The following is a 26,363-nucleotide window of genomic DNA, read 5'->3' on the forward strand; positions in this document are numbered from 1 at the left end:
GGAAAGGATCTTTTAAATAAGGTATAGAAACAGCAACAACAAAATAGAACTATAGAGGAAAAGTTAGATACATTACACTACTTTAAAATTTAAAACTTCTGTTTGAAAAGACAAACCTTGGAGTAGACAACCCACACATTTGTCATCCACCTAACTGATAAAGTACTGTAAAATATCTAGAATATAAAAAGAATGCCTATCAATGTAAGAAACAAATACCCCATTTTTTTGGTGAGACTGGGTGTGTTCAGGGTGGTATGGTCATAGACATAACCCCATTTTTAAAAGGCAATGATAATAAACAGGCAAAAATCTCAAAAGAAGAACCATGAAAGGCCAATCAACACATTTAAAAAATGTTCTGACTAGTAATCAGACTATAAATAAAAGATTTTATTACACATCCATCAGATCACATTGGCAGTATCAGGTACTGTTAAGGATGCAGAAAATTGGAACTTTCTTGCACTGTTTGTAGAGACTACAGACTAACACACACACACACACACACACACACACACACACACACTCACACACACTCTTAATGTATCCTGAAAGCTAAATGTACACATTTCTGTATTCCAGTTACTCCCTTTTGGGGGTATATATATCCTTAAGCAATGTTATTAAAATCACCAGTAGTGAACAAATGGCAAAAGCAATCTAGTGGGTCAGAGCCATTTACTCTCCTGTAATTTACTTTGACAAAACAGAGCTAACCAGAAAATAGGAAGATGTATGTAGCAAGGATTTGTAAAATTTTGTCTGTGTGAAACATTTGTTTTAGGTATGTGTTGAATCATAATAGTAAATATATTTCCTATTGTGGGTCATGGTTTAAAAATATTAAAAGTAATTGCTCTAGGGATCAACATTATTCCTTAAATAGCAAGACGGTAGATATTTAAGGTGCATAGCCATATATATTCTGGTGCAACTATTCAATTCCACTGGTATAGCAGAAAAACAGCCATAGACATTATCTATATGAATGGGCACATTTATCAATAAAAATAGATGGCTTGCTTATGGGCAATCGGTTACTGATTCTTGCTTCAGAATATGCCTTGCCCAGTAGAAGCATAATGCAAGCCATATATGTAATTTAAAATTTGTAGTAGTCATAAAAATGTAAAAACTTAGGTGATATTAATTTAGTAATGTATTTTTTACTTAATAGCATATATAAAAATTATATTTCAAAATATAATCAGTATAAAGATTATAATATGGTATTTTATATTGTTTTCTTCATTCTAAGTCTTCAAAATGTGGTGTTTTAGATTTCAAGCACATTACAATTTAGACAAGCTGGACTAACTACATTTTAAGTTAGTGGCTACTGTGCTGTACAGTGCAGATCTACAAAAACTCTTAGGTGTACAAGGACATCTGCAGTGTTACAAATACCAAAAACAAAAACAGTTCAACTGATCATAAGAAAGGGATAAATTGGGATGTAATCTTATAGCAGAATACCATATATAGTAACAAAAAATAAAGATTATATACCAATAAATTTTTTAAATGTTAAAGATTAAAAGTAGTTTACAGAAGACTCAAGTACAGCATGATACCATTTATCTATAATTTTAAAACACATAAGAATATTTATATACTTTTTATAGATCACATAATAAAATATAAATGATAGTCAGGCATGGTGGTGCACACTTGTAATCTCAGCATTCCAGAGACTGAGACCGGAAGATCACAGTTTGTGGACAGACTCAGATACTTAGGCCTTTCGCAACTCAGTGAGACCCTGCTTCAAAATAAAGAATAAAAAAAAAAAATAGGGCGGGGGGTGTGGCTCAGAGGTAGAATCCCCTGGGTTCCATTCTCAGTACTGAAACAAAATTAAAAAAATATAAATGATGATTACCAACTTTGAAGCAATAATTGTCCCAAGAAGCAATGAAAAATTAAAATGAGAGTTGGATAGAAGGAATCTTCCACTATAGCAGTAATATTTTATTTTTTAAAATCTAGGACTCAGCATATTAACTCAATGGCAGAGTGCCTGCTTAGCAGGTACATGATCCTGGGTTGAATCTCCAACATCAAGAAGAAACAAAGAAACAAAATCTAATACAAATTGCAAAATGTTAGTATTTGAAAAATCATGAGAGGATATTTAAATGTCGGTTAAATTATCCTTTGAACTTTATAGTATGCTTAAGATATTTGATAAATTGAAAATGAACATTTCTAGTAAGAAAGAAATCCCTAGCGCCTGAGTGGATCCAGGGATGGTCACTACTATTAATCTGTCCTTGAGCCTCTGAGAGGCAAGCGGCATAACAGGAACCAGGCTCCATGACAGGCCCGGGGAGGCTCACTGACTTAGTTCCCTTAGAATGGCCATGTGGGTGGAAAAAGTTGCTTCTCAGATTCAGCAACTTGTCTGTGACTTTGGGGTTAATCCTTCTGAATCTTGTCCTTATAAGGAAGAAGTCTCAGCTCTGAAGAGTCTCACCAAGAGAATGCAGACAAAAGCAAACTGGCCCTGTGGTTACAGGACAGATTCTCTGCCATGTGGGTGTGTACGTGCTGTGTGCATGCACGTGTGTACGTGTACATGCACACTGGGAAGGCAAAAAACCTCCAAATAGTAGATTTTGGTAAAAATCCTGGGAATGACAGCTTTTTCTTTACTGGAAACGTTCGTAAATTTCAGGTCTTACCAGGTAACCCAAACTCAACAGGTAAGCCAGATGTGATGGCGCATGCCTGTAATACCAGCCCTTGGGAGGCTAAGACAGGTAGATCGCAGGTGTGAAACCAGACTCAGCAACTCAGTGACACACTCAACAACCTAGCAATACCCTGTTTCCAAACAAAAAGTACAGTGTTTGCCTCATGTGGGGGAGATCCTGGGTTCAATCCCTAGTGCCTCAAACCAAAACACCTAACAAACAAAATCTTAGGCATAACAACTCTCTCACATGAACTGCATCAGAAACATTCCACTTCAACCTGTGCCTCTGCACTCTGTGAGGACTGCCATTTAATTAGGGAATGAACAAAACCACATCAATTTAAAAAGGAAAGGCAAGCTTGCCATCAAAGCCGGCTTAGAACCAAGATGTTTTTGATTCTTCAGTCAGCTCTGTGTATACAATAGACTTCTTAAGGATCTCTAGAAAAGGCTTAATATTCCAATGGTGACTTTTCTGAGCCCTAATGGAAGTTCTGTCAGATGTAAGGCCAAATGACAATCTGAGCACACTTAAAGTATAGCAAGACTATACTTATTTTTTTTTTAAGGCACGTTTCCCTCATTAACTTTAATTTGACTTGTCTTCCATAAAGCTTTTGTAAACCTCTATAAATGAAATTCAATATCATGTAACTTACGGAAGTGGTTTCAAGGGACAAAACCACACACTCTAGTCTTTCCCCTTTGGTTGGGGAACAATATTCTTTTTTTTTTTTTAAAGAGCACAAAGTTATATTTTATTAACAATATACATATGATTTTGATACTAAAAAACAAAACAACTACAGAGTAGCAAGGCTCAAAAACAGGGTACAAAGGCAATTCCTTATACATGATTTTCATCTGAATGGAATTTCTTCCCATAAATCCAACAACCATTCCCATTTTAAGTTAATACTTTTTAAACTAAATTATCATTCAACAAATAATTATCCGTGTTTGCCAAGTACTTTACCAGGTTCTCTGCTGGACACCGAGAGGGTGACTATCTACTTTAAGAATGAGCCAGATGAAGATTCTCTGAGAAGTGAGGCTCACCAAGTTAGACAATATGCTAATTTCTAAAAGATTGGGGGAGTTGCAGTTTCACCAATTCATTCCACCACTTAGTACTGCTTTGTTTCAGCTCATATTTTAAGCTTTTTGCTTGTTTATTTAATCTCATCAAGCAAATGTTTCACTTACATACTTTCATTTACATTATCTAAGGCACTTTATTTTTACTGGTACAATACAATCTCACATGTATAGTAATATTGAGAACACCTATTTCCCTTTTTAAAAGAAATCCTTTTTTTTTTAATTCATTACCTATGGTTCTCTCGGTTTTAAGTTTGATGTCCAGATTTCTTTTTTTTAATTTATTTTTTTATTGGTGTACTGTATTCATACATCACAGTGGGATACAAACTTTTGTAGACATACATGCACACATCGCCCAGTCAGCCCCCACCCGATCCCCACCCCATTCTCTCCCCATCCCTCCCTCCCATGCTTGGCTTAGTGGTTGACATCTAGTATTATAGCAATTTATCCAGAATTTAAAATGATAATCTCACATAACAGTTTCATTTGTCTGATACCAAGCTTTTGATGACTTAAAGATAACATTTCAATATTTCTTTTTACTTTCTTTCTTACCAGAGAATATTTTTTTTCTATTTTTTTTAGGTGAAACTACCATATATTTATATATTTATTTTTCAGAAAAAAATCTATCCTAATATGGACTCTAGATACCCAAAACGATTATGAAAAAGAACAAAGCTAGAAGATATATATTTTCTGATTTCAAACCATATAAAGCTACAATAATTGAAACAGTGTAGTACTATTCTAAAGGCAGATATATAAACCATTGGAGTTAAATAAAAGCCTAGAGCTAAATATTCTTATCAGCTACAGTCCAGCTTGGCCTGCACAGATGTCTCTGCTCCCGCCCTGTGATAACGACTTGTTCTTACTCAGACTTCCTTTCCTGCCTCCCACTGCTGGTCACAGGAGAGCTGTGTGAACTATGGGGCTCAGTGGCACAGCCTCGGCCTTGCAGCTGCTGCCTGGGGCTTTTTGAATGGCTTTTCCCTGCATTGTGCTTAGAGACCGAAGTCTTGCCAGAGTGGTCTCCAGGCTGCACTGGTAGAAAGCTGGGGAAAAAAATAATCCAGCCGGAAAAGCCATCTGCCAGACTTCCTCATTCATGGGAAGAAGCCTCATCTAAAAATACCCCCGAGCTTCCAGAGTGAGAGCCTTCCGAATGTCCTCAGACCTACTGGAGGCCATGCCCCAGCATGTGGCAGAGACTATAGCTCTCAATTCACGTGGCTGCTGGAGTCTCAGACCACAGCACAACTGGCAGTGTGACCAAGCAAAGTTTTATTCTCAGTGCCCGGCTTGGGTTTAGTTCACATACACTTGGCAGAGAGCTTTTTATCTCTGGAGCTGAAGATCTGAAAACACAAGTAATATCAACATACTGTTTGAGACTAGCTCTTTAAATCCCAGCAAATGTTCACATCCTCAAGTCTTGGGACTGGTCACATTCACTACTAAATTTAGTAACAGTGTGGAGAAGACCTACAAGAAAGTTTCAAACATTAACTGCGCTCTGAAAGCATTACCAAGTTTAAAAGTTTTCTACACCTTTTTAAATCACTAAAAGGAAGCACAAAGTTGGTTTTAGATTCCATCTATCAACAAATACCTCAATCAAAGAATGGGAACTTCTCACCATCCTAGACCCCAGTCCGATGTGCCGTTCTCATCAACGTGGTCTCCACAGCCTCATGACCAGTGACTTCAGGGTCTCCTGGAGCAGCCCTGGAGGGCAAAGGGCCAGCTTCAGAGGCAGCCCAAGTGCTCTGTCAGAGTGCTGTGGATTCTCCAGCTCAGAGCTCTCCGTTCCCCTCAGTTCCTCTCTGACTTTTCTATAAAATGCACTTCCTGCAAAAGCACAGGAAAATAGGGACGGCTCTGCCTCTCTGACCCGCAGCTCCGAATCTCCAATTGTCTTATTTGGCTCCCGGATTAGAAAATTTAAAACAAGCTCTAAAATACATTAAGCTTTTCTCCATTTATTCTCTACTGGTTAGCCATGTTCTAAGACAAAATCACTAATTGATTCAAGTTTGCTTGTGAATAAGAACATCTTTTTAACTTCTCTTATGCCTGTATTATTTGCAATGCTTCTCCTTCCTGTCTATTCCAAACCCCACTGTCAGGTTTGTCAGCGTGAAACACCACCTACCTACTCTGTGCCAACTGTGGTGTGAGCTGCGGGGATGCAGAGATGAGTAGCACTGGTATGATCCTGTGGCTCCACAAACCTGCAGCCCTCTAGGAAATATTTATCAAGCTTCTCTAGAGAGAGTTCAAGCCACATCTTCAAAAAGATTTGCACCCTTGGGTTATAGCATCCGGACTCAAATCTTCCTAAAATACTACATCTCATCACCGAATCCTATGAGGAGCTCCTGTAAAGATATTCTACCTTGGCCACCATATTGGATCAGCTTACAACTTCCTTGCGACGGAAACGCCTATCTCAGATTTTCTTTGACAACCTCATATTCAAATATTCCCTTCACCTTCTCCATATTATAAAACACACCTAGATTTCTATTTTGCAAACAAAACAAAACAAAAACAAACAAACAAAAAAAAAAGAACCACCGCCATCTTTTTGGTTAAAATACTACCACTTTCCCTAACAAATCCTTTGCTCCAATCAGGTTCATCCTCTGCTTATCCACAAAGTACCCAGTATTCCTTATCTTTTCTCCACATGCACTCACAGTAACCATTTCCCTCTCCCTTTCAAATCTTCATTCTCAGGACCCACCATCAGTTTCACTTACCTACAAATTCCTCCCAAACCATTGCAGTCTTCTCTGACAGGTTCCTCCCATCTATAACTCACACTGAACTGAATCTGAATCACTTTGCTGAGCATTGGGTTATGATCCTAGGTATGTTATTCTAATTGTTTCATGTTAAATCGGCTTATTACCATACCAAAATTATACATAGTTTGAGGAGTTGTGTCACAGGCAGGACATGCTGGAACACAAAGTAATTATTAAATACTTCTTGATTAAGTTTATCTGCCTCTGTTGGAGAAAGGAGGGGGGAAGAGGAAAATCTCTAAAACACACAATGTACTTAAACATATCGAAGTCAACCACTAAGCCAAGCAAGGGAAGGACGGACAGGGAGGGATGGGGTGGGAATTGGGTAGGGGTTAAATCAGTGATGTGTACATGTATGTACCCACAAGTTTTTTACCCCAATATGATGTATGAATATAATTACACCAATTATAAAAAAGAAAAAGGAAAAAAAGTTTATCTGCCTCTGTTTTGATACCCCAGTGGCATTAGAAAGAATAAATGCTTTCTGTAAGAAAGAATTACATTTGCCTGGCAAACTTCAAAAGGCAGGAACACTGAGCCACTGACAACCATCAGGAATATTGATTCAATAGCAGACCATTCTCATATCTATGAAATACAATAGTCTTAAACATATCTTTAATTTGAAGAAATCTTATTGTTTAAAATAATTTCTTTTCAGAAGATGGGATGAAAAAAGCAGGTAACTCAGCTGGAAAGGTTTTTATTATCTTTATAGCATATTTGGACAAAGTTGTGAAAGTCATTTTGTAAGTGCCCAAGTGTCATCTGAAAGGAGTCATAGGACCAGTTTGCTCTTAGGAACATATTTTCACCATCAATTTATTTGCATGTATAAATAAAGAAGATCTGCTTCATCTGTGCTCAGATTACTGGTATGGTCCCCATGATGCAGATCTGTGAATTTGCATTTGCAGTTAAATGCCCCACCAATTCTGCTAGGGCTCTAAAGGTTTAAGTTCAACTTTGCATTTGGTGGAATTTAGCTCCTTTAAATGAGCTAAAGGCAATACTGGTCATGAAAGATGATTGACTTAGTCAATCATGTCTCTAATGAGGCTTCTATAAACCCAAAGGACAGTGTTTGGAGAGTTTCTGGCTGAATACTTGAACGCTGGAGTGGTATGCCAGAGAGGGCAGGAAAGCTTCACACTGCCTTGGCCTATGCTGCTTTCCACCTGCTGTTCAACAGTATTATTTGAAATAGCGTTTATGATAAATCTGTAAGTAGAAATGTTTCTCTGAGATTTGTGTTCAAACACGCCACTCTAGCAAATTAACCAAATCCAAGAAGGGTGTGTGGGAACCCTGGTTTATAGCTGGCTGATCAGAAGCATAGGTTAAACAGCCTGGGGCTTACAACTGGCATCTGAAGTTGGTGGAGAGTGGTTTGGGCAGGGGCCCTCAACCTGTGGGATCTGTGGACAGTGACAGAAAGAACTGAACTAGAGGACAGCTAGCTGGGGTCCACTGAAGAATTACTTGTTTGCTTGATGCATGGGAAAACCTCATACACATTTAGTTATGAAGTCTTCTGCATTATTTAGAGATAGAAGGAATGAAGGTAAGGTGCTCAGTCAACAGAAATTTGTAGGCATTTGTTCTAACTATATAAAGTTACATCCTGATATTGAGAGGTATAAGTGTGTGTGTGTGTGTGTGTGTGTGTGTGTGTGTGTGTGTGTGTGAAGACTGGTTATTGAGGTTTCAGAAAATCAATATTTTATTTGTGGTTCTAGTCTACATGATTATGTACTTTCCCAAAGAAGCACTGGGCTGCCTGGTGTGGGGGTGGGGATGGCAGATGTCTGGAGTTTCCAAGGTTGGGGAGGTTTCGGCTGAAACTAGATGAAGAGTTGAAGTGTAGATAAGTGTTGAGGAGCTCAGCAGCATGACCTATTTCCCAATCCACTGCACTTTCACCTCCAGTCACCTAAAGACATGTCTCCAACCCACAGCCTGGACTGTCAAGAAAGAAGTCTATACCTGTCACACAGGAGGGGCAGATGGGAAGAGGAGATGAAAAAAGAAAACAAATAGAAGCTAAAGACAAGGACAATCCGCAGGACACCTCCTCCCAGCTGCCTACCTACAGATGGGCACAGAGTGGGCAGGGCCCTCAGGAGCCTTTGGAAGAGTAGCTAGACAGGCAAGTAACTTCCTAAATGAATGTCAGAGTTATGTAGGAAAGCCACTGATGTTGTGAAAGCATGGACATTGGGGGCCCCTGGTTACTGATGTGTGTCTTAAAAAAACAGCACTTGTTAAGCGTAGTGGCACACATTTGCAATCCCAGCATTCGGGAGGCAGAGACTGGAGGATCGTGGTTTACGGACAGCCTCAGCTACTTAGTGAGGCCCTAAAGACTTAAAAAAAAAAATAGGGCTAGGGTCTAGCTCAAAAGTAGAATGCCCCTGGATTCCATCCCCAGTACCGCAAAAATTAATAATAATAATAATAATAATAATAATAACAACAACAACAATAATAATAACAGCACTTAATCTGTTAGTTTTCCATTTATAATAGGAAGATAACAATGCTTATCTCTTACAGATGTTAGGAAGATTCAACAAGTTAATATTTATAAAGTTCTAAAAACAGCACCATGTATAGAGAAAGCACTAGTTTAATAGAAGGATGGATGGATGAATGAATGGATTGATTTCAGTGTCCTCTAAGAAAATGATTAATGCTTTTTTTCTACCTGGACAGAACTAGAATCAGATGGGCTAGAGATTTCACTCCACCTTGATACCTCTATTTTATTATAGCTTTTTTTTTTTTTTTTTTTTGGTGGTCCTGGGGGTGGAACCCAGAGGCTTTCTACCAAGCTATACTCCCAGACCTATTTTATATTTCATTTGGAAACAGGGTCTCACTAAGTTGCTGAGAGCCTCACTAAGTAGTTGAGGCTGGCTTTGAACCTGTGCGATTCTTCTGTCTCAGCCTCCCAAGCGCAGGGATTATAAGCGTGCACCACCACGCCCAGCTTATTATGGAATTTTAAGGGGACTCAAAGAAGAAAGATAACCGATGTAATGTTTTGAAGAAATACACTATCCTAAAATAAAGGGAAAGAGTTGATTTGTCAATAAATCAGACCTCATTTTGAATCTATGTGTTCAAGAGCTGGATCATTTATACTAATCTCCAGATGCAGAAGCTAACACAATCCTCAGCTAAACAGGTTGCTCAGTTCTGTCATCTTGCTTCCATTATAGGAAAATCTAGAAAAAGAAAAGGCCTTTTATTGTGTTACACTGCTTTCTACCTGCAAAATAATAGTAATAACAATAATAATAATCTCCCTTGAATACCTTCAGTCTTCTAAGAGTTTTTCTCCCTTCACCCTGCCCATCTAACCCCCAACACACCTCTGGTGGTCGACTAAAGAACACGAGTAGTAAGCTCTAATGATGTTGGGAGTCACTGTGCTTATTTTTTCCTGGCCTATTCCTATAAGACTCCATCCACCCAAATCAACCATACCTCATGGGAATCTTTGTTTCTGGACCACTGCGTTTGTGAACTCTGTTCTCAGAATCCTGAGACCATCCTTTCCTTGATTAGCAATTATTCAATTCACTTTGCTGACCCAGCATCCAAGCCCAACTATTTGCCTTAAGAAATCATTTTTATACTAGACTTTATTTCTACTTTTCTGGCTTGGCAGTCTGCTTGGAAGAAAGATTCCAGGGTGAGCTACCTCCCGTTTCTCATGCTGGTCCATCCCGTTGCTCAGTAAGGATCAGACACTCTTCTATGTTCCTTCCACCCACCCAGGTAAGTCCCAACACTGTCTTGCCACAATAGCTCCATTTCCCTATTCTCCCCACTCTGGACAACTCCAAACATTTGCCATTCTCACTCTTGCACCAGGCAGCCCAGTGCTTCTCTAGGGAAGTGCACAACCATGCAGGCCAATATTAATTCATGTGGGCTCCCACTCAGTGCTTGCACTTGATCCAAAGTAGTTGTTCCGCACATTCATCACTTTTATTCATCTTTGTAATTGCCGTATTCATCTCTCAGGTCCTTTCTCTCTCCATGGCTCAAGCTCTCCCTTCCTGTTGTGCTGCTTGCATCAGGTGCAGGGAGATGAGATAAACATATGCTTCAATTAATGATACATTTTCGCATTGTTCTGTACTTTAGTTTTACCCTTTATCCCATTTCTACTTCCCCAATATCTCATTTCTAGGTATGAATACTATTTTGGTATCTATTTTATTTATATCTTGTATATATTTTTAAAAATACAATGTTAAGTTAAAGAATAAGTGGAAAAACATCCCATGTCCATGGATTGGAAAACTTATCTTGTTAAGATGCCAATACTACCCAATATGATCTATGGATTCAATGAAAGCCATATCAAAATCCCAAGTAGCAAATTTTGCAGAAACTGGAAATTCCATCTTAAGATTCATATGAAATCTCAATGGCCACAAAGAGCAAAAACAAACTTGACAAAGAACAAAATTAGAAGTCTCATATTTCCTGATTTGAAAATTTGTCACAAGAGAAATACAGCAACATATGCATACCTATGTTCATAGCAGCACAATTTGTAATAGCCAAAATATGGAACCAACCCAGATCACCATCAATAGATGAATGGATAGCAAAACCGTGGGAAATACACACAATGGAATTCTATTCAGCCATAAAAAAGAACAAAATTATATCATTTGCAAGAAGATGGAAAGCCCTGGAGAGCATCATGTTAAGTGAGATCAGCCAAGCACAGAAGGAGAAGATACACATGTTTCCTCTAATATGCCCAAACTAGAAAACACAAAGGATACCAGTAGGACCCCAGATATTAGAGGGGAAATACTAGCTAAGTTTTAATAGAAAGATAGGAGAGGAGAAAGGCCGATCTTGATTAATGAGGGTCTACACCTGAACATGTGTAAAATTATGAATAAGACATGGTTAACCTGGACAACCATTGGTGGGGGGGGAGAGAAAACGGGGGAAGGGGGGAGAGGGCACCAAATATAGTGTAAATGTATACTACTTATGTTCAATAAAAAATTGTTAAAAAAAAAGAAAAAGAAAATTTGTCACAAAGCTACAATAATCAAAACAGTGTGGTAGATAAGCACGTACACTAATGGATTAGACTAGAGCCCACAAATAAACCTTTTACATGTGGGCAGATGATTTTTATCAAAGGTGCCAGGACCATTCAATGGTGAAAGGACAATTTTTTTTTCAACAAATGATGCTGGAAAAATTGTATACCTACATTCAAAAGAATGAAGTTGGACTGTTATTTAACATCATGTATAAAAACTAGCCCAAAATGGATCCAAAGCCTAAATGTAAGACCTAAAACTATAGAACTTTTAGAAAATAGGAGAAAAGCTTCATGATGATTTTACAATGACTTTTTAGGTATCATACCAAAATCACCAATAACAAAAGATAAAATAGGTAAGTTGGACTGTCTGAAAATTGTTTTATGTTTCAATGGATCCAGTAAACAAAATGAAAAGATAATCTATGGACTGAAAGACTCAATTTTCAGATTCTATATCTGATAAGAGTTTAATATCCAGGGTACATAAAGAGCTCTTAAAACTGAACAATGACAATAACAACAAACAAAAATGGGCAAAATATTTAAACAGACATTTTTCCAAAGAAATATATAAGTGGCCACAAAGCACATGAAAAGATTCTTAACATCACTAATCATTTGGGAAATGTATATCAAAACCATGATGAAATACTATCATATACTCATTAAGGTAGTTACTACCAAAAAACCCAAAAAATTCTATGTGTTGGAGAGCATATGGAGAAATTAAAACTTTATGCACTATGATACCACAGTTATGGGAAAAAGTATGGCAGTTTCTCAAAATATCAAAAATTGGGTTATAAAAATATCCATCAACTCATTCCTGGGTATAGACTCAGAAGCACTGAAAGCAGAGTCTTGAAGAGATATCCCTCCAGGGCATGGATAGCTGGTTTCAACTATCTTTGATAAAATTTTGTATCATTTGATAAAATTTGATATCATTTGATAAAATTTTGTATCATTTGATAAAATTTTGTATCATCTGACTTTATAATTTTCACTCATCTGGTGTATGTAAAGCTTACTATTCCTAAATTCCACATTTCTCTGAATATTAATTAGGTTAAGTAGCTCTTATTTCTGTTACATATTTTGGTTTTCCCTTTGTTAATTGGCTACCTATATCTCTTACCCATTTTGCTACTCATTTCCTAATACTGTGCTAATTGATTTATCATAGTAACTTAAAGTATTCTTCATATTAATCCCTTTAAGCCTTTTTTTAAAATTTTTTCAATCTCTCACTCATTAATTATCTGCCTATGGCATCCTCCATTCACCAAAAAATTTTAATTTAATTGGATGAAGTCAAATACACCAATCATGTTACGGTTTATAATTCTGCCCTTAAAAATGCCGTGAATGTTTTCAAGTTGTTTTTTTTTTTTTTTTTTTTTTCCAGTACTGGGGATGGAACCCAGGGGGATTCTACCTCCAAGCTATACCCCTAACGCTATTAAAAAAAAAAAAAAAAAGCTATACTCTTTTTTTTTTTTTTTTTTTGCAAGTCTGGGAATAGAACGCAGAGGCATTTGACTTCTAAGCTACACTCTCTGCCCAATTTTTTATTCTTTATTTTGAAACAGGGTCTCACTGAGTTGCAGAGGGCCTCACTAAGTAACTGATGCTGTCTGCGAACCGCGATCCTCCGGTCTCAGCCTCCCAAATGCTGGGATTACAAGCGTGCGCCACCACACCCGGCTTGTTCTTTATTTTGAAACAGAATTTCACTAAGTTGCATTGGGCCTCACTAAGTAGCTGAGGCTGTCCAAGAACTGTGATCCTCCTGTCTCAGCCTCCCAAATGCTGGGGTTACAAGTGTGCGCCACCATGCCTGGCTCAGCTTTTTTATTTTACCTTCTACTTTTGGATCATTATCCCATGTGCAGCCCACCTTTGTGTAGGGTATAAAGCAGGGCTTCAATGTCGTTTTTTCCATAGGTAAACCAATTTGCTAAAACAATCTAAAAAACAACCTGTATAGTAAGGGCTTTACCTATATCCAGTCCTATATCCTATTATTTAGTGATTAAATGAATGTCAAAAAAAGAGGTTTCAGACCTTGAACTATAAGGGTCTGGTCTACTCTGCATGAAGCCAATCATGATCTTTCTTTGCCTTTGGAGGAAAGATGGAGAAGCACCGAGATTATGGTAAGCAGCAAATCTGGGTTTAGAATTCACTTTATAGACAACTTTCCTATTTTAAGTTTTGGAGATGACATGAATATAAAGAAGACATTTTTAAAGATGTGAAGGAAAGTTACCAAGTATATATGACACATCAGCAAATATCTGTCCTGGTTTTCTTCTATTATCACCTAGGTACACACCAGACCCCAGTTGAGCATTTCTATAAGAAAGATGGTCTCTTATCACTAGTCAAGAAAGTTTGAAAAAAGCCTATACAGTATGTATTATGAAGATAATAGTTTTGTTCTATTTCCAAATTTTCCAAATTTAAATTTATAAAAAATAATATATATGTTCAGATTATCCTTCCAAAGAATTCTGACATACCTCCTGCACTGACCACTTCACACCCTAATCTCGAGCATAAGAAATGGGAGGGACAGGAAAGGCTAAGTGCCATGCTCAAAAATTTAAGAACTTAAAATGTAAATTTAAGGTCTGTAAAGGAAAACAGTACTTTAAATAATGGGTAATAAACTTACTAGTAGCTGTATTTATTTCAACACAGAGTTGCCAAAAGGTTAAAATTCATGCTTTATTCATAATAACTTCATTGAGAGGAAACAAGACACTTGACATTCCAGTCTGCAATGTGAGGCTATAATCAAAGAGGATTACATCTTCTGTTAAGCATTCAGCTTAAGGTCACTGAGTTAGACAACCACAGGCCCCATTCTCAGGTATAGGACTGTTGAATTCTTAAATTAATATAGTAAATGGTTATTGATCACCAGATATTTTGCATTTGGGATGACAAATTTTAGATTTTTAAAGCTTGTTTAGCATATAGCCAACACAAGTATCTATATCGCCACCTCTGAACAATCTGCAGACATTACTAATCAATCTTGGCAAATTTTGCTACAGGTGGAATTCCACATGGAGAACAGTATTTCAACTGATCAGAACTAGCAGAGAGGATCCAACCCAACTACCCTCATGGTTTAAGAATATGCAGTCAGGCTGAGCACAGTGGTTCATACCTGTAATGCTAGAGAGCTGGGAAGTAGAGGCAGGAGGACTGAAAGTTTGAGACCAGCCTTGGCAATTTATTGAGACGCTGTCTCAAAATAAAAAACGAAAAAGGCTGAGGATGTAGCTCAGTAGCTCAGTGATACAGTAGCTTTGGGTTCAATCCCCAGCATTCATATTCATTATCTCTCTCTCTCTCTCTCTCTCTCTCTCTCTCTCTCTCTCTCTCACACACACACACACACACACACACACACACACACACACACACACAAATGCACAGTCATAATTAATATTTTGTGGTACTGGGATTGAACCCAGGAGCATTCTACCTCTGAGCTATACCCCCAGCCCTATTTTTTTTAATTTTGTTTTGAAACAGGGTCTCACTAAATTGCTGAGGTCCTTGCTAAGTTGCAGAGGCTGGCCTCAAACCTGCTATCTTCCTGTCTTAGCCTCTCAAGTAGTGGGATTACAGGTATGCACCACCATGTCTGGTTTAATAATGATTTTAAGTAGTGTTCTGCCCTAACATTCCAGACTCTCCTTCCCTTTCTACTTGATCATATTACTTACTAATATGTCCCTTTAGCTTAAGAATTCTTGTATTTATCCAATGTATCTTAATTTCTACTAATTTTTACTGCCATGAGGAGCTTCCGTTCTGAAGGGCTTCTTACAATTTAGAAATATGGCACATTTACAACCAATGATTTGCCTAGCTTTTAGACCTTTAAATTTTTTTGTACTACATATATACATAGGTATGAAATGTCAAAAAAACCAAATTACCAGAAAATCAAGGGAATCACTTGACAGTGATGAATGATAAAATTAATAGATGAACAAGATATCTGAGTAAGGCAGAAAGTTATTTTGTGTTGTTTTGTTTTGTTTTGTTTTGTTTTTTTTGGTGGTACTGGGGTTCCTGGAAGCCCTTGTACCTCCGGGCTACACTCCCAGACCTATTTTTACATTTTTATTTGGAAACAGGGTCTCCTAAGCCAGCGCGCGGGGCTGGCTTCGAACCTGCGCGATCCTCCTGTTTCTGCCTCCCAAGCGCGGGGATTACAAGCGTGCGCCACCACACCCGGCGCCTTGTTTTGTTTTTTTAAGTAGTCTTCAACCTGGAAATTCCCCTTGTCACCCAACAAAGAACAATTATTTCTCTAAGTCTGACTGTCAGAGAAGCTCAGAGAATCAGCCACCCAGGGCATTGGATACAAGCTTATTGAAGCAGGGAATTTATAAAGCTGTATGGGGAACAGCAGGAACACTTTTAACAGCCAGCATTTTTAAGGATCTGACGAAAAGTCAGTAGGAGACATAACAAGCAATTAAAACATGAACTCTGACCTTTAAACTCTGATACTTAGTAGCTGCAGAAAAGGGCACCAAATACTCTTTGTTGTTTGATCTATCACCCTGATAGAAGGAATGCAAAGTCAACCAAATTAATCCCTAAAACAACAACAAAACATTCCTTGAGCCACTAACAAAAAAATTTCATACCAGTTGGTGACTTTATGCCCCCAAAGTAGTCTGACCACTCTAGGGACAAAGTCCCTCCATCTGCATGATGGGCAGAGGAGTCGCGAAAGCTTGAGTTTTCTAACTCCTCTCAGAAAGTATAAAAAACTTTTCTCAGAAAAGCAAAACCGCACCCTAGAATTCCTTGCAATTTGCTGGTAGATTATCACTACCTGAAAGGAAAGTCCTTGTACCAAGAAAGGTTTGGCTCTATACACCTGCTCAGACAAAAAACAAAAAAAAAACCAAAAACAAACAAACAAACAAAAAAAACAAAGTAGAGTAATAGAACCCAGTTGCAAAAGTGATGTGTATAATCATTGCAGAATAATCTATGAAAGGATGCACTGTGCCCACACAGTGTATGACCACCATAAAACATTAATAATTATTAACCTCAGATAACAATGCTCTCTTGAACACAGATAGCCAAAGAATTGCAAATAGTGTCAAAGAGAGATCAAGCTAAAATTATTTCATGTGTAGCACACTATGGCCTTAAAAAATCAATTATGAATTGAATACCCATAATGTATGGGATTTTGTGTTAAGGTATGCTATGGAGAAGTCAAGGAAGAAGGTATGAGATGTAGGCCCTGCACGCCCCACTCCTCAGAGTTTACACTTTCTTCAAAAGATGCACACATAAATCAATTTTAATGCACTGCAAAACATACTGTATTACCTGTAAAAATAGAGTATGGCAGAGGAATGGGGAAACTAGAATACCTGGCTTCAAAGGATACCTCATAGTCAAAGCTGTCTACTTTGTTCCTAAACACTCCTTGAGCAACCCATTATGTGGCAGCATGCCGTTAGATGCTTGCCTTGTAAATGAGATAAAGAGCATGGTCTGTGCCTATAAATGTCCAACCAAAAAAATATTTCTTGAGCATACTATGTGCCAAGCTATACCTTCTGTAGTTACAGATGATTCTATATGCCTTTTATATATTTATTTTGTACTGGGGATTGAATACAGGGGCATCCTACCTCCACAGTACAACCCTAGCCCTTCTTATTTCTTAAAGAAGCACCTAGCCTATTTTATATATATAGAATTCAGATCCTATGAGAATCAGTCCCATCAAGGGAATCAAAGCAGGGGACAAGCATTTGGTGATCATATTGCACATCTGTGAATTTATTTATTTTTTTCACTCTCAGACCTATTTTTCATATTTTTCATATTTTATTATTATATTTTTAAATTTTTATTGGTACACTATAGTTTCACATCATAATGTGGATCATACTGACAATGGCATACATTCACACAGTACTTGGTGCTCTACCCTCCCAAGAATAAGTGTCTAGGTTGACCACACTACATTCATACTTATACACATATTCGAATGCAGCTCTTCCATTTATAAACCTCAGCCTTCTTCCTAAAATACCCTTCCTTTCTAGCTTTGCTGAGGTTTCCTCTCCATTATTTGGAGTCCCTCTGGTATCCCTAAAACTCCCTAGTTTGGTCATATTAGAGAAAATATATGTCCCTTCTCTCTTTCTGTGCTTGGCTGATCTCAACATGTTTCCATCTAACTGCAATCAGAGTGACAAGCATAAAGAAATCAAATAACAACAAATGCTGGTGAGTATGTGGGGAAATAGGAACTCTTTTTTACTGTTGGTGGGAGGGCAAACTAGTTCAGCTGCTATGGAGATCAGTGTGGAGATTCCTTAGAAAACTGGGAATGGATCCACCATATGATCCAGTTATACCAGTCCTGGGTATCTTTCCAAAGGGGTTGAATTCAGAGAACTACAGTAACATATGCATACCTATGTCATGGCAGCACAATTTGCAATAGCCAAAATATGGAACCAACCTAGGTTTCCATCAACGGATGAATGGATTGCAAAATTATGGGAAATACATAATGGAATTCTACTCAGCAATAAAGAAGAAGAAAATTGTGTCATTCACAAGAAGATGGAAAGACCTGGAAAACATTGGCTGATTTAATTTATACCAACTCAACCTTCAGAATCCTTAAGGAATAGAACCTCTGATAGGTGTGTGTGTGTGTGTGTGTGTGTGTGTGTGTGTGTGTGTCCTGGGGATTGAACCCAGGGACATTCTATCTCTGACCTATATCCCCAGCGCTATTTTTTAATTTTAAAATAGGGTCTCATTAAGTTTCTGAGAACCTCCCTAAATTGCTAAGGCTGGCTTCAGATCTGCGATTCTCCTGACTCAGACTCCCAAGTATTAGGATAGCAGGCATTTGCTATCATCACTGAACAGTAACTGCATTTTTAAACACCTTGCACAGAGCCCAGTGAAGAGCACACAGTTGGTAGATATGTGACAAAGGATCTTTAATCCCTGCCCTTCATCAGGGATGTATGCTCAAAATTAGACAGATGGTCTTAAAAGTTTTATACATACTGCCGTCAAATAATTGATTTTTAAAAAATCAGAACAGGAAGAAGAAATCAATTTCAATACTCTTTGCTATAGCACATGAAATGTCCTGTGTTTTCAGGTTCTACTTACAAATGCAGGGGAAGAGGCCAACAATTAATTAGCTTCTGACATGGAACAGAAGATAAACTTGCATTGTGGATACATGTGCTTTGTTTTCTTTATCTAACTCTATGTGTGTGCGTTAGGAGGGAATTTTTCCCACTAGAATATGCTCAGTGTTCAGTTATCCCTGACCAGCTTCACCTCCAGCCTGCTTATTTAAGTTTAGTCAAAAGGCTAACCATATTTAGAGAAGAGTCTGTAAAAACAGTGCTTCCTATTACAAACTGATTTTCAAATGTCCCATACATAAGTCCATGACCCTTGGAGACAGTGGGATTCCCTAGTCAACGGCGCCACCCAAAATTTGCTGCAGTAGATCACACCTCCAGAACAAAGCCCATGGAGCCTTTGTCAGATTGGAGATGGAGTCTGGAGCCAAACACCTCGTGCTGTTGCCATCCTAGGGGCTCATGCTGAGCGACCATGTTATCGGGAGAGAACACACACTGAGGTTGCTTCAGCTCCTTTGGTTAGCAAAGTGGCAGCTTCTGTGGACAGAAGAGCGCTCCATTGTGACCTGCCTACCTGTCTGGTGAGAAGCAGCGTAGGAGGGGCCTGAAGAAGTGGCAAAAGTTAAAAGGCAGACTCAGCCCCTGCTCCGCAATAACCCCGAGAGGAAGAGGGAATTCACCGGGTCATGGGTTAAAGTTAAAATTGTCCTGAGTGACAATTTTAAGAAAAAAAAATCTAATTTTCTTGGGGAAACTTCTTTTGCTTAGTATTACCTGGGAGAAGCCATTTGAAAACTGAAACCACATAAACCCGTCTCATTCCTTTTTCCTCTTTTACCCTCGATTTTGCAACAACGCCACCTATTATCCTGATTTGGGGTCTCCATGTAAAATGCACACCTGCACTAACTAGATGATTCTCCTTTGACTGACTTTGTCACTCAAAAGTCACATCATTTTAAACTAGGTTTGCTCTGCAGAGAAATAAAGGGCAGAAAGAAATGCAATTCTTGTATAACTCTCAATTAAATTCCCTTAAGTCTGGAAGGTGATGTTTGTTTACACTAACAGTCCATGCTTCTTGTCTGCAGTTTTTCATTTCCTAACCAACAGCCAATCCTCATTTTATGACGCTGCCCTAAATTGGGGCAGGGTGACCCAGAGATCTGGTGAGGTTCATAGTTCTAAGTGCATGGGAGTTTGTGAGTGTAGAGGGTAAGGAAAGCCCAGATTGTTCCTCACCTGCTCAGCAGCACGTCCAGAGAAGGGTCCTTTAGTGCATTAACTGGGCATGGAGAGCCTCTGACCAGGAATGGGTTTCTCACAAATGCAAATGGGCATTTACAGAGGACAATATCTCTAAGACAGATAAGCTGCTGCCAAACATTCAAACAGGACTTCAGGAAAGCCAAGTCATTTGCAACATCTATTTATTCCCCAATCAGTCAGAGTCAGTTTTATAATAGGATGACAGGCAAGCCAGAAAATCATTATCTTGTTTTTCCATGATGGCCCAAGAAAGCAGATCTATTTATCCATACTGTATATGGGAAAGTAACACAGCCCTGCACGGAGCAATTCCTTTCTTTAGAGTTCTGAGCACATATAACAGGCATGACAGAGGGGTTCACTAGGCCTAGGACCCATTAACAGATGGGTCCATATGAGGCAATCAGTTTAACCTTCCATGCTGCTTAAAGATATTCCACATTTTCTGTTTTGGAAAACTGACCTCAGCCTGCCATAATTACCAGTGTAACCTGGTACTGAAACCGGATCCACTGGAAGCTTTATTCTGGCTAATGCTCTGGTTTGCCTATACCCTGATCTGCAAGGTTTGAAGACTTTGGGCTCCTGGCACCTTTCCTAAAGGAATTCAGTAAGTTTTGAGTTCCAGAATCAAAAGCCAACTTACAGCCCCAAGCTTTTCCTCTTATAACCTCACAAGGGAGGTGTGAAAACCCAAAAGGTTATGTCAGTAATGTTTAAAACTCAAAAATGCTTTCCCAAATGAACTAGTTTGACTTCTTTTAAATACTATGAAACAGTGGTCTTGTCTTTTTTCTATGTCCCCTTGGTTAATTTTTTTTTTTTCTGTAATGGGGATGGAACCCAGTGGCATTCTACCTTCAAGCTACCTCCCCAGCCCTATTTTTTATTCTTCATTTTGAAACAAGGTCTCACTGAGTTGCAAAGGGACTCACTAGCTGAGGCTATCCATGAACTGTGATCCTCCTGTCTCAGCTTACCAAATGCTGGGATTATAAGTGTGTGCCACCAGGCCCGGCTGGTTAATTTTATTTCCTAAGTTTTTCTCCAAAAAGCCCTCAAAATAAGAACTTTCTTATATTTTTGTTTTGTTCTTTAAGAACTGGAACCTAAAATCGCTGAGATTCTCACCTGATTTGAGCTATATTTATTATAAGAGTTTTTGTCATAATACATCTGACCAAAAATCTCTAATCTCAATCAGATATTAATTAAAACCCTTCCTGAGTCATGTTGCTATGGTTACCAGGATTTCTCCAAGTCCTTTGACTCTTAAATGAGAAACTTTTAGTTAGTTCCCCAAGGCTCAGGTGATGTTACTGGGGCTGGACCAGGCTTGGTCTATTATAGGTAATGGGTGTCCCTGCCACACTTAACAAATTCCTGTCCCTTTTTACTACGGAATAGAGTAACTTCACTGTTGGAGATCATTGTTCATCTAATTTCAATAACAGGGTGTAATGTAAGTATTATTATCACCTCACAAAAACCTAAAGACTTAATCACACTGGAGGGTTTGCTTGGGGTCACTCAAGTGAGGGGGATGGAGTTGAACTTGGATTTTTTCTTTTCTATTCTGCAGTACTAGGAATTGAACCCAGTGGCGCTCTAACACTGAGCTATATCCCCAGGCTGATTTATTTATTTATTTATTTATTTATTTATTTATTTATTTATTTCTGAGACAAGATCTTGCTAAACTGCCCAGGCTGGCCGTGAAATTACTATCCTCCTGTCTCAGGCTCTCAAGCAGCTGGGATTAGAGGTGTGTGCATCACGTTGTCCTGCGATGAACCTGGTTTTCTGACAGTGAAGTTGATGCTTTCCATCAACCTTCCCCATACACAGGCACACAGATACAATGCCAAGGCTTCATTCTGCGATCCCTGCTCAGTTCCAGTGATGTGTACTCCATGTTCAGGAGCAGAGACTTGGGGCTGGACAGCCAGATACAGGTGCAAACTCAGGCAGGTTACTTCAGCTCTCTATCTTTGTCTTGTCATCTGTGGAATGGGGCTGGTAATTCTTTTCTCCTAGGGCTTTTCTGTGAATTAAATGAATTATCATGTCTAACATTCTTCAATCTGTGCCTGGCCCAGAGAAAGTATCATATAAATGAGAGTTTATTTTAGCTACTGAATACCTCATTCATTCAGGGAGTTCAAATAGTAGCCAAAGCGAGTGTGCAATCACCTTAGGATCTGGAAGATGTCTACTGTGCATGGTGGGCAGCCAATGCAATACCAGAACAAAGTGGTGGTCATGACAATAAGCCCATGTTAGATCACATCACAGCCTGGGACACCTTGATGTTCAAAGTCAGGTGTCACAGCTGCGTCTCTCTGTGGCCAATTCCCTTGCTTCTGACATCAACCTCGAGGCACATCCACTGAAGCAGAACACTGGCAGTGACATGACTAGAAAAAGCCTGTTTAGAAAGGCTGTCATTTTTTTAAGAACAGCAGGTTTATTCTTTCCTTGATAAAGATCAGCTCTGCTTTCACTAAAGGAATTTTTTACCAGAATTTAAATTTCATGCACAGCTCAATAGCTTGAAAAAAAAAAAGGCATTTATTTTTCTGGATTCTTTGAAAGATACTTTAAACTCGCAGGACAGCAATAGGACTGTGGGTAAAGCTGTGAATTTCACTAACACAAAACTACAATTTTTTTACCTTTAAAAAACCCACACCTGAGAGCTGAGGGTTAAGCTCAGGGGTAGAGTGTTTGTCTAGCGTGCACAAAGCCCTGAGTTCAATCCCCTGCATGGTAAATAAATAAAGTAAAACATAAACTAAAATAAAGAAACCCAGGTCTGAGCATTACTAACCATGTGCATAGCTTCTTCTTTTCTAATTCTGGCCTCAAGCCTAATCACCATCCTGTTAAATAGTTTGCTTATTTATTCGTTTGTGTGTTTGTGGTGCTAGGAATTAAAACCAGGGGCATTCTACAAGTGATACCCCAGCCCTTTTTAATTTTTTAAAAATTTATTCCGAAACAGGGTCTTGCTAGGTTACCACATACTGTCCTTGGACCTACAATCTTTCTATTTCAGCCTTCCAAGAACAGGGATTACAAGTCGGTGCCTCTACATCCAGCTTTGGTAGCAGCTGAACACACTTAGACTATGCTTGTTCTGCCTCCTCAGATCTTGCATTATAACCTCCCTTAGCACTCTTTTGTATATTTAAGCAAATAAAAAAATTTAAGCATTTCTTAAAAGAAGCCTGCAGAAGATACTTATAATCAATATAGAGAAAACAAGAGTACCAGAGAACTGGGTTATAAAAACAAAATATGGGCACCAGAAATGAGCAACAGCTTGGTGGTGCTTCTCGTGTGTGTGCGTGTGTGTGTGTGTGTGTGTGTGTGTGTGTGTGTGTGTGTGTGCTGAGTATAGAACCAGAGGCTCATACATGCCTATATTTTATATATTTTATAGCCCCTGGTATTTATTTGAAAAATTCTTTCCAAATAGCCAATGTAAGCAGAGCACTACTTGTAGGTTTGTTTGCTGAACACAAATTCAGAATGCCAACAATTCCTGCTCTCAGAAGGCTGCATTGGTGCTCTTGGAAACTTATATAAAGGCATAATGGCTTCTGGGCAGATGTTGGTGCCTGGAGGGCAAGACTGCCAGCTGGCCTGAAAGTCTTCCAGAGAGGCAGCAAAGGCAGAGGTTTCTGGAAGAGCCCTGGGTTCTGTAGATGGGTATTTTTCCTTTAGAGTTGGCCTATGTCTCCCCATACAGACACTGGTACTCACCTGGACTTTGGAGGTGGAGGAGGTGGTGAGAAGGCCTCCATCCTGCTTCTGTCCTTGGGGAATTCAAAAGCAAAAGAGGCTGATTTGCTCATCCCAGTCGCAGCTTTGATATTCTGTCCAGAGGAGCCATCAGAAGGGTGGAGTCGGTGCCAGGTAGAAGAATTTGCATGGTCTATGGGGCCATTTTCCTTCTCTCTTCCCCAGCTTTGACTCAACAGTTCCTGCTCCACCTCCTCCTCTTCCTCTATCCGGCACTGACGACTCCAGGCACCTGTCTGGTACCTGGGACGCCTCTGGTCCAAGGCTGAAGAGGAGGCAGCAGGCGGAGAGCACCTAGCAGGGTCGCTAGTGACAGCTCCATTGGTCCGGCAGGAAAAAGCTGGGTCCGTGGAGCCCTTGGACGAAAGCTGGGGTGCAATGCCACTACCACTGAAGCTCCCATCACTGAGCTCAACCAATGGGGAAGCAGATGGTGATGCCGGCGACCCGACGGGGCTACTCTTAGACAGCTTAGGGGGAATGGCAGGCCTCCCCTTGGGTGTGTTCTCAGTTGCATCATGAGGGTGGCTTTCCCTGGAGCTCAGCCTCTTCCCCATTGAAGTGTCCTCTTCCCCAGCCTCCGAGTCTTGGCTCACAGGTCCCCGTGGCCACTGCACTCCCACTGCAGAATCAGGGCTGCTCAGGTAGATGGTCCGATGGTCCTCTTCTGGATGGGTTGCCATGACTGTAATGGTGGCAGATACCTGGGGAGCCATGTCAGGACCTTCCCTGTCCCGGCCCCAGCCAGAAACTGCTTTCTGAGCCCAGCAGTCCCCTGTCTGGGCCTGGCCCTGCCCTTGGCCCTGAGCAGCTGCTGCCTGTTCTGCCTTGGCCTGTGGCCTGGAAGGCACTCGAACAGGCTTCTTCCTCTTGGTGCTCTCAGCATAGATGGGTTCTGGCTGCACAGCCTCCCTGGGGTGGACTGGGAGCTGGGGTTCCTCAGCCAGCCCCGGGCACCTGCTAGGAGTCACCTTATGGCAGCCAGTATCCTGCTGCCTCCCTGGGGTGGGCTCCTTCACGAGGGAGCAGTAATCACTCTCCAGGTGGGCGGTGAAGGGGCTGCTAGTGCCACTGCTGGTGCTACCACAGGACAGACCATCGGAAGAGCTGGTGACCTCTGAGGTGAGGGATGGCTTCTTGGGGCCCAGGCTGGACAGGTTTCCTGTGGGCCCCTGGGTACAGAACTCCCTGGGGAAGCTCAGAATACGCTTTTCTTCCTCAGAGGGACCCGAGCAGGTACCCTGCTCCCAACAGGTTAGGGAGCAGTTCCCTTCTCCAGGTCCATCCCGGGGACCCTTGGTGTGTTCAGCATCCTTGGCACCTGGGTTCCCAGGGCGGCAGTCCAGGATGGAGCAGTACTCCCCACCTTCACTGTCCCCTGAGGGCGAGCACCTTTGATCGCTGTCATCCTCCTCCTCCGAAGGCAGTGACTCCCGTGGGGGCTGTGGAGAAGGGCAGGGCCTGGGGCCCTTGTGACAGCTTGACATCATCCCATTAAAGGCAGCCAGTTTCTGGTGGAAGCTCTCCTGAGCTGAGCGCAGCTCTTCTTCCTCCATGCCCTGTTCATTTGTAAAGCTCACTTGGTGGAAGGCGAGGTTCCTCTCGCCCCGGGTCTCTAGGTTGTGCAGGCCGACCATGGTGTACGCTGGGGGGCAGCGAGAGCTGCCATCTGTGCAGGCGGGGGGACCACGAAAGCTGCCCAGGTAAACTATTGGCACATCTTCCTGCTTCGGGATGGGAAGCTTGCCGGGGGCTCGTCTCCAGATGACCTACAGCCCCAAGGTTAAAAGACTTACATTAGACCTTGTCAGAGAAAAAAGGAAGAGAGAAAGAGTGAGGGCCAAGTGCTATGACATCGTAGACTGTCTTTCACATGCAGTGCAAGCAGGAGGGAGCATGGGCTCAGGCAAGCCATGCACACACCCACTTTCTGATCTCCCCACTGCTATGAACATTTCTGGGGCACCCATCAAGCCATCTGTCTTCCTAGGTGCTGTGCTAAGCTGCCCACCCAGGGTCTGTACGCTGCAGGCTTAAGTCAGTGATGTAGGGGGCAAAAATTCTATAAAAGAATAGTTTACCTTCTCCTTCTCAAATGCTGAGCAAAATAGTTCTCTAATAGGCTTGAAAAATAGTGTTAGGTCTGGCTTCATTTTTTTGCTTTCTGTTCCATGGTTGGATAGTTGTTTGATAACCCTGTCATGATGCGTACTCAAAAACTGAAGTTGCACGATTTCTAAAACACCTGAGGCAGGTTATAGGGGCAGGAAAGGAAGCTGAGGGGTGTTTCCAAGCTGGGTGCAAGCTCCAGGGCTTCTTGCTGGGATCTGCCTCAGGCCACACCACAGAGCTGCTCTTTATCCCAGTTAGCAGTG

The 26,363-nt window shown here is 40.3% G+C and overlaps 1 protein-coding gene across 1 annotated transcript in view; it reads right to left on the reverse strand.

Annotated features, from left to right (window-relative positions):
• Positions 1-26,363, reverse strand: part of PRAG1 (PEAK1 related, kinase-activating pseudokinase 1) — a gene marked incomplete at both ends in the record, with an annotated part of 54,659 nt that overhangs the window by 26,253 nt on the left and 2,043 nt on the right. The window contains one exon of the mRNA XM_080710457.1: positions 23,950-25,757. Within this exon, the coding sequence (XP_080566583.1) occupies positions 23,950-25,757 (1,808 nt within the window). The remainder of the gene's footprint in view (positions 1-23,949; positions 25,758-26,363) is intronic.

The sequence above is a fragment of the Muscardinus avellanarius genome, assembly GCF_963383645.1.
Source record: "Muscardinus avellanarius genome assembly, chromosome: 14".
In the NCBI taxonomy this organism is placed as follows: Eukaryota; Metazoa; Chordata; class Mammalia; order Rodentia; family Gliridae; genus Muscardinus; species Muscardinus avellanarius.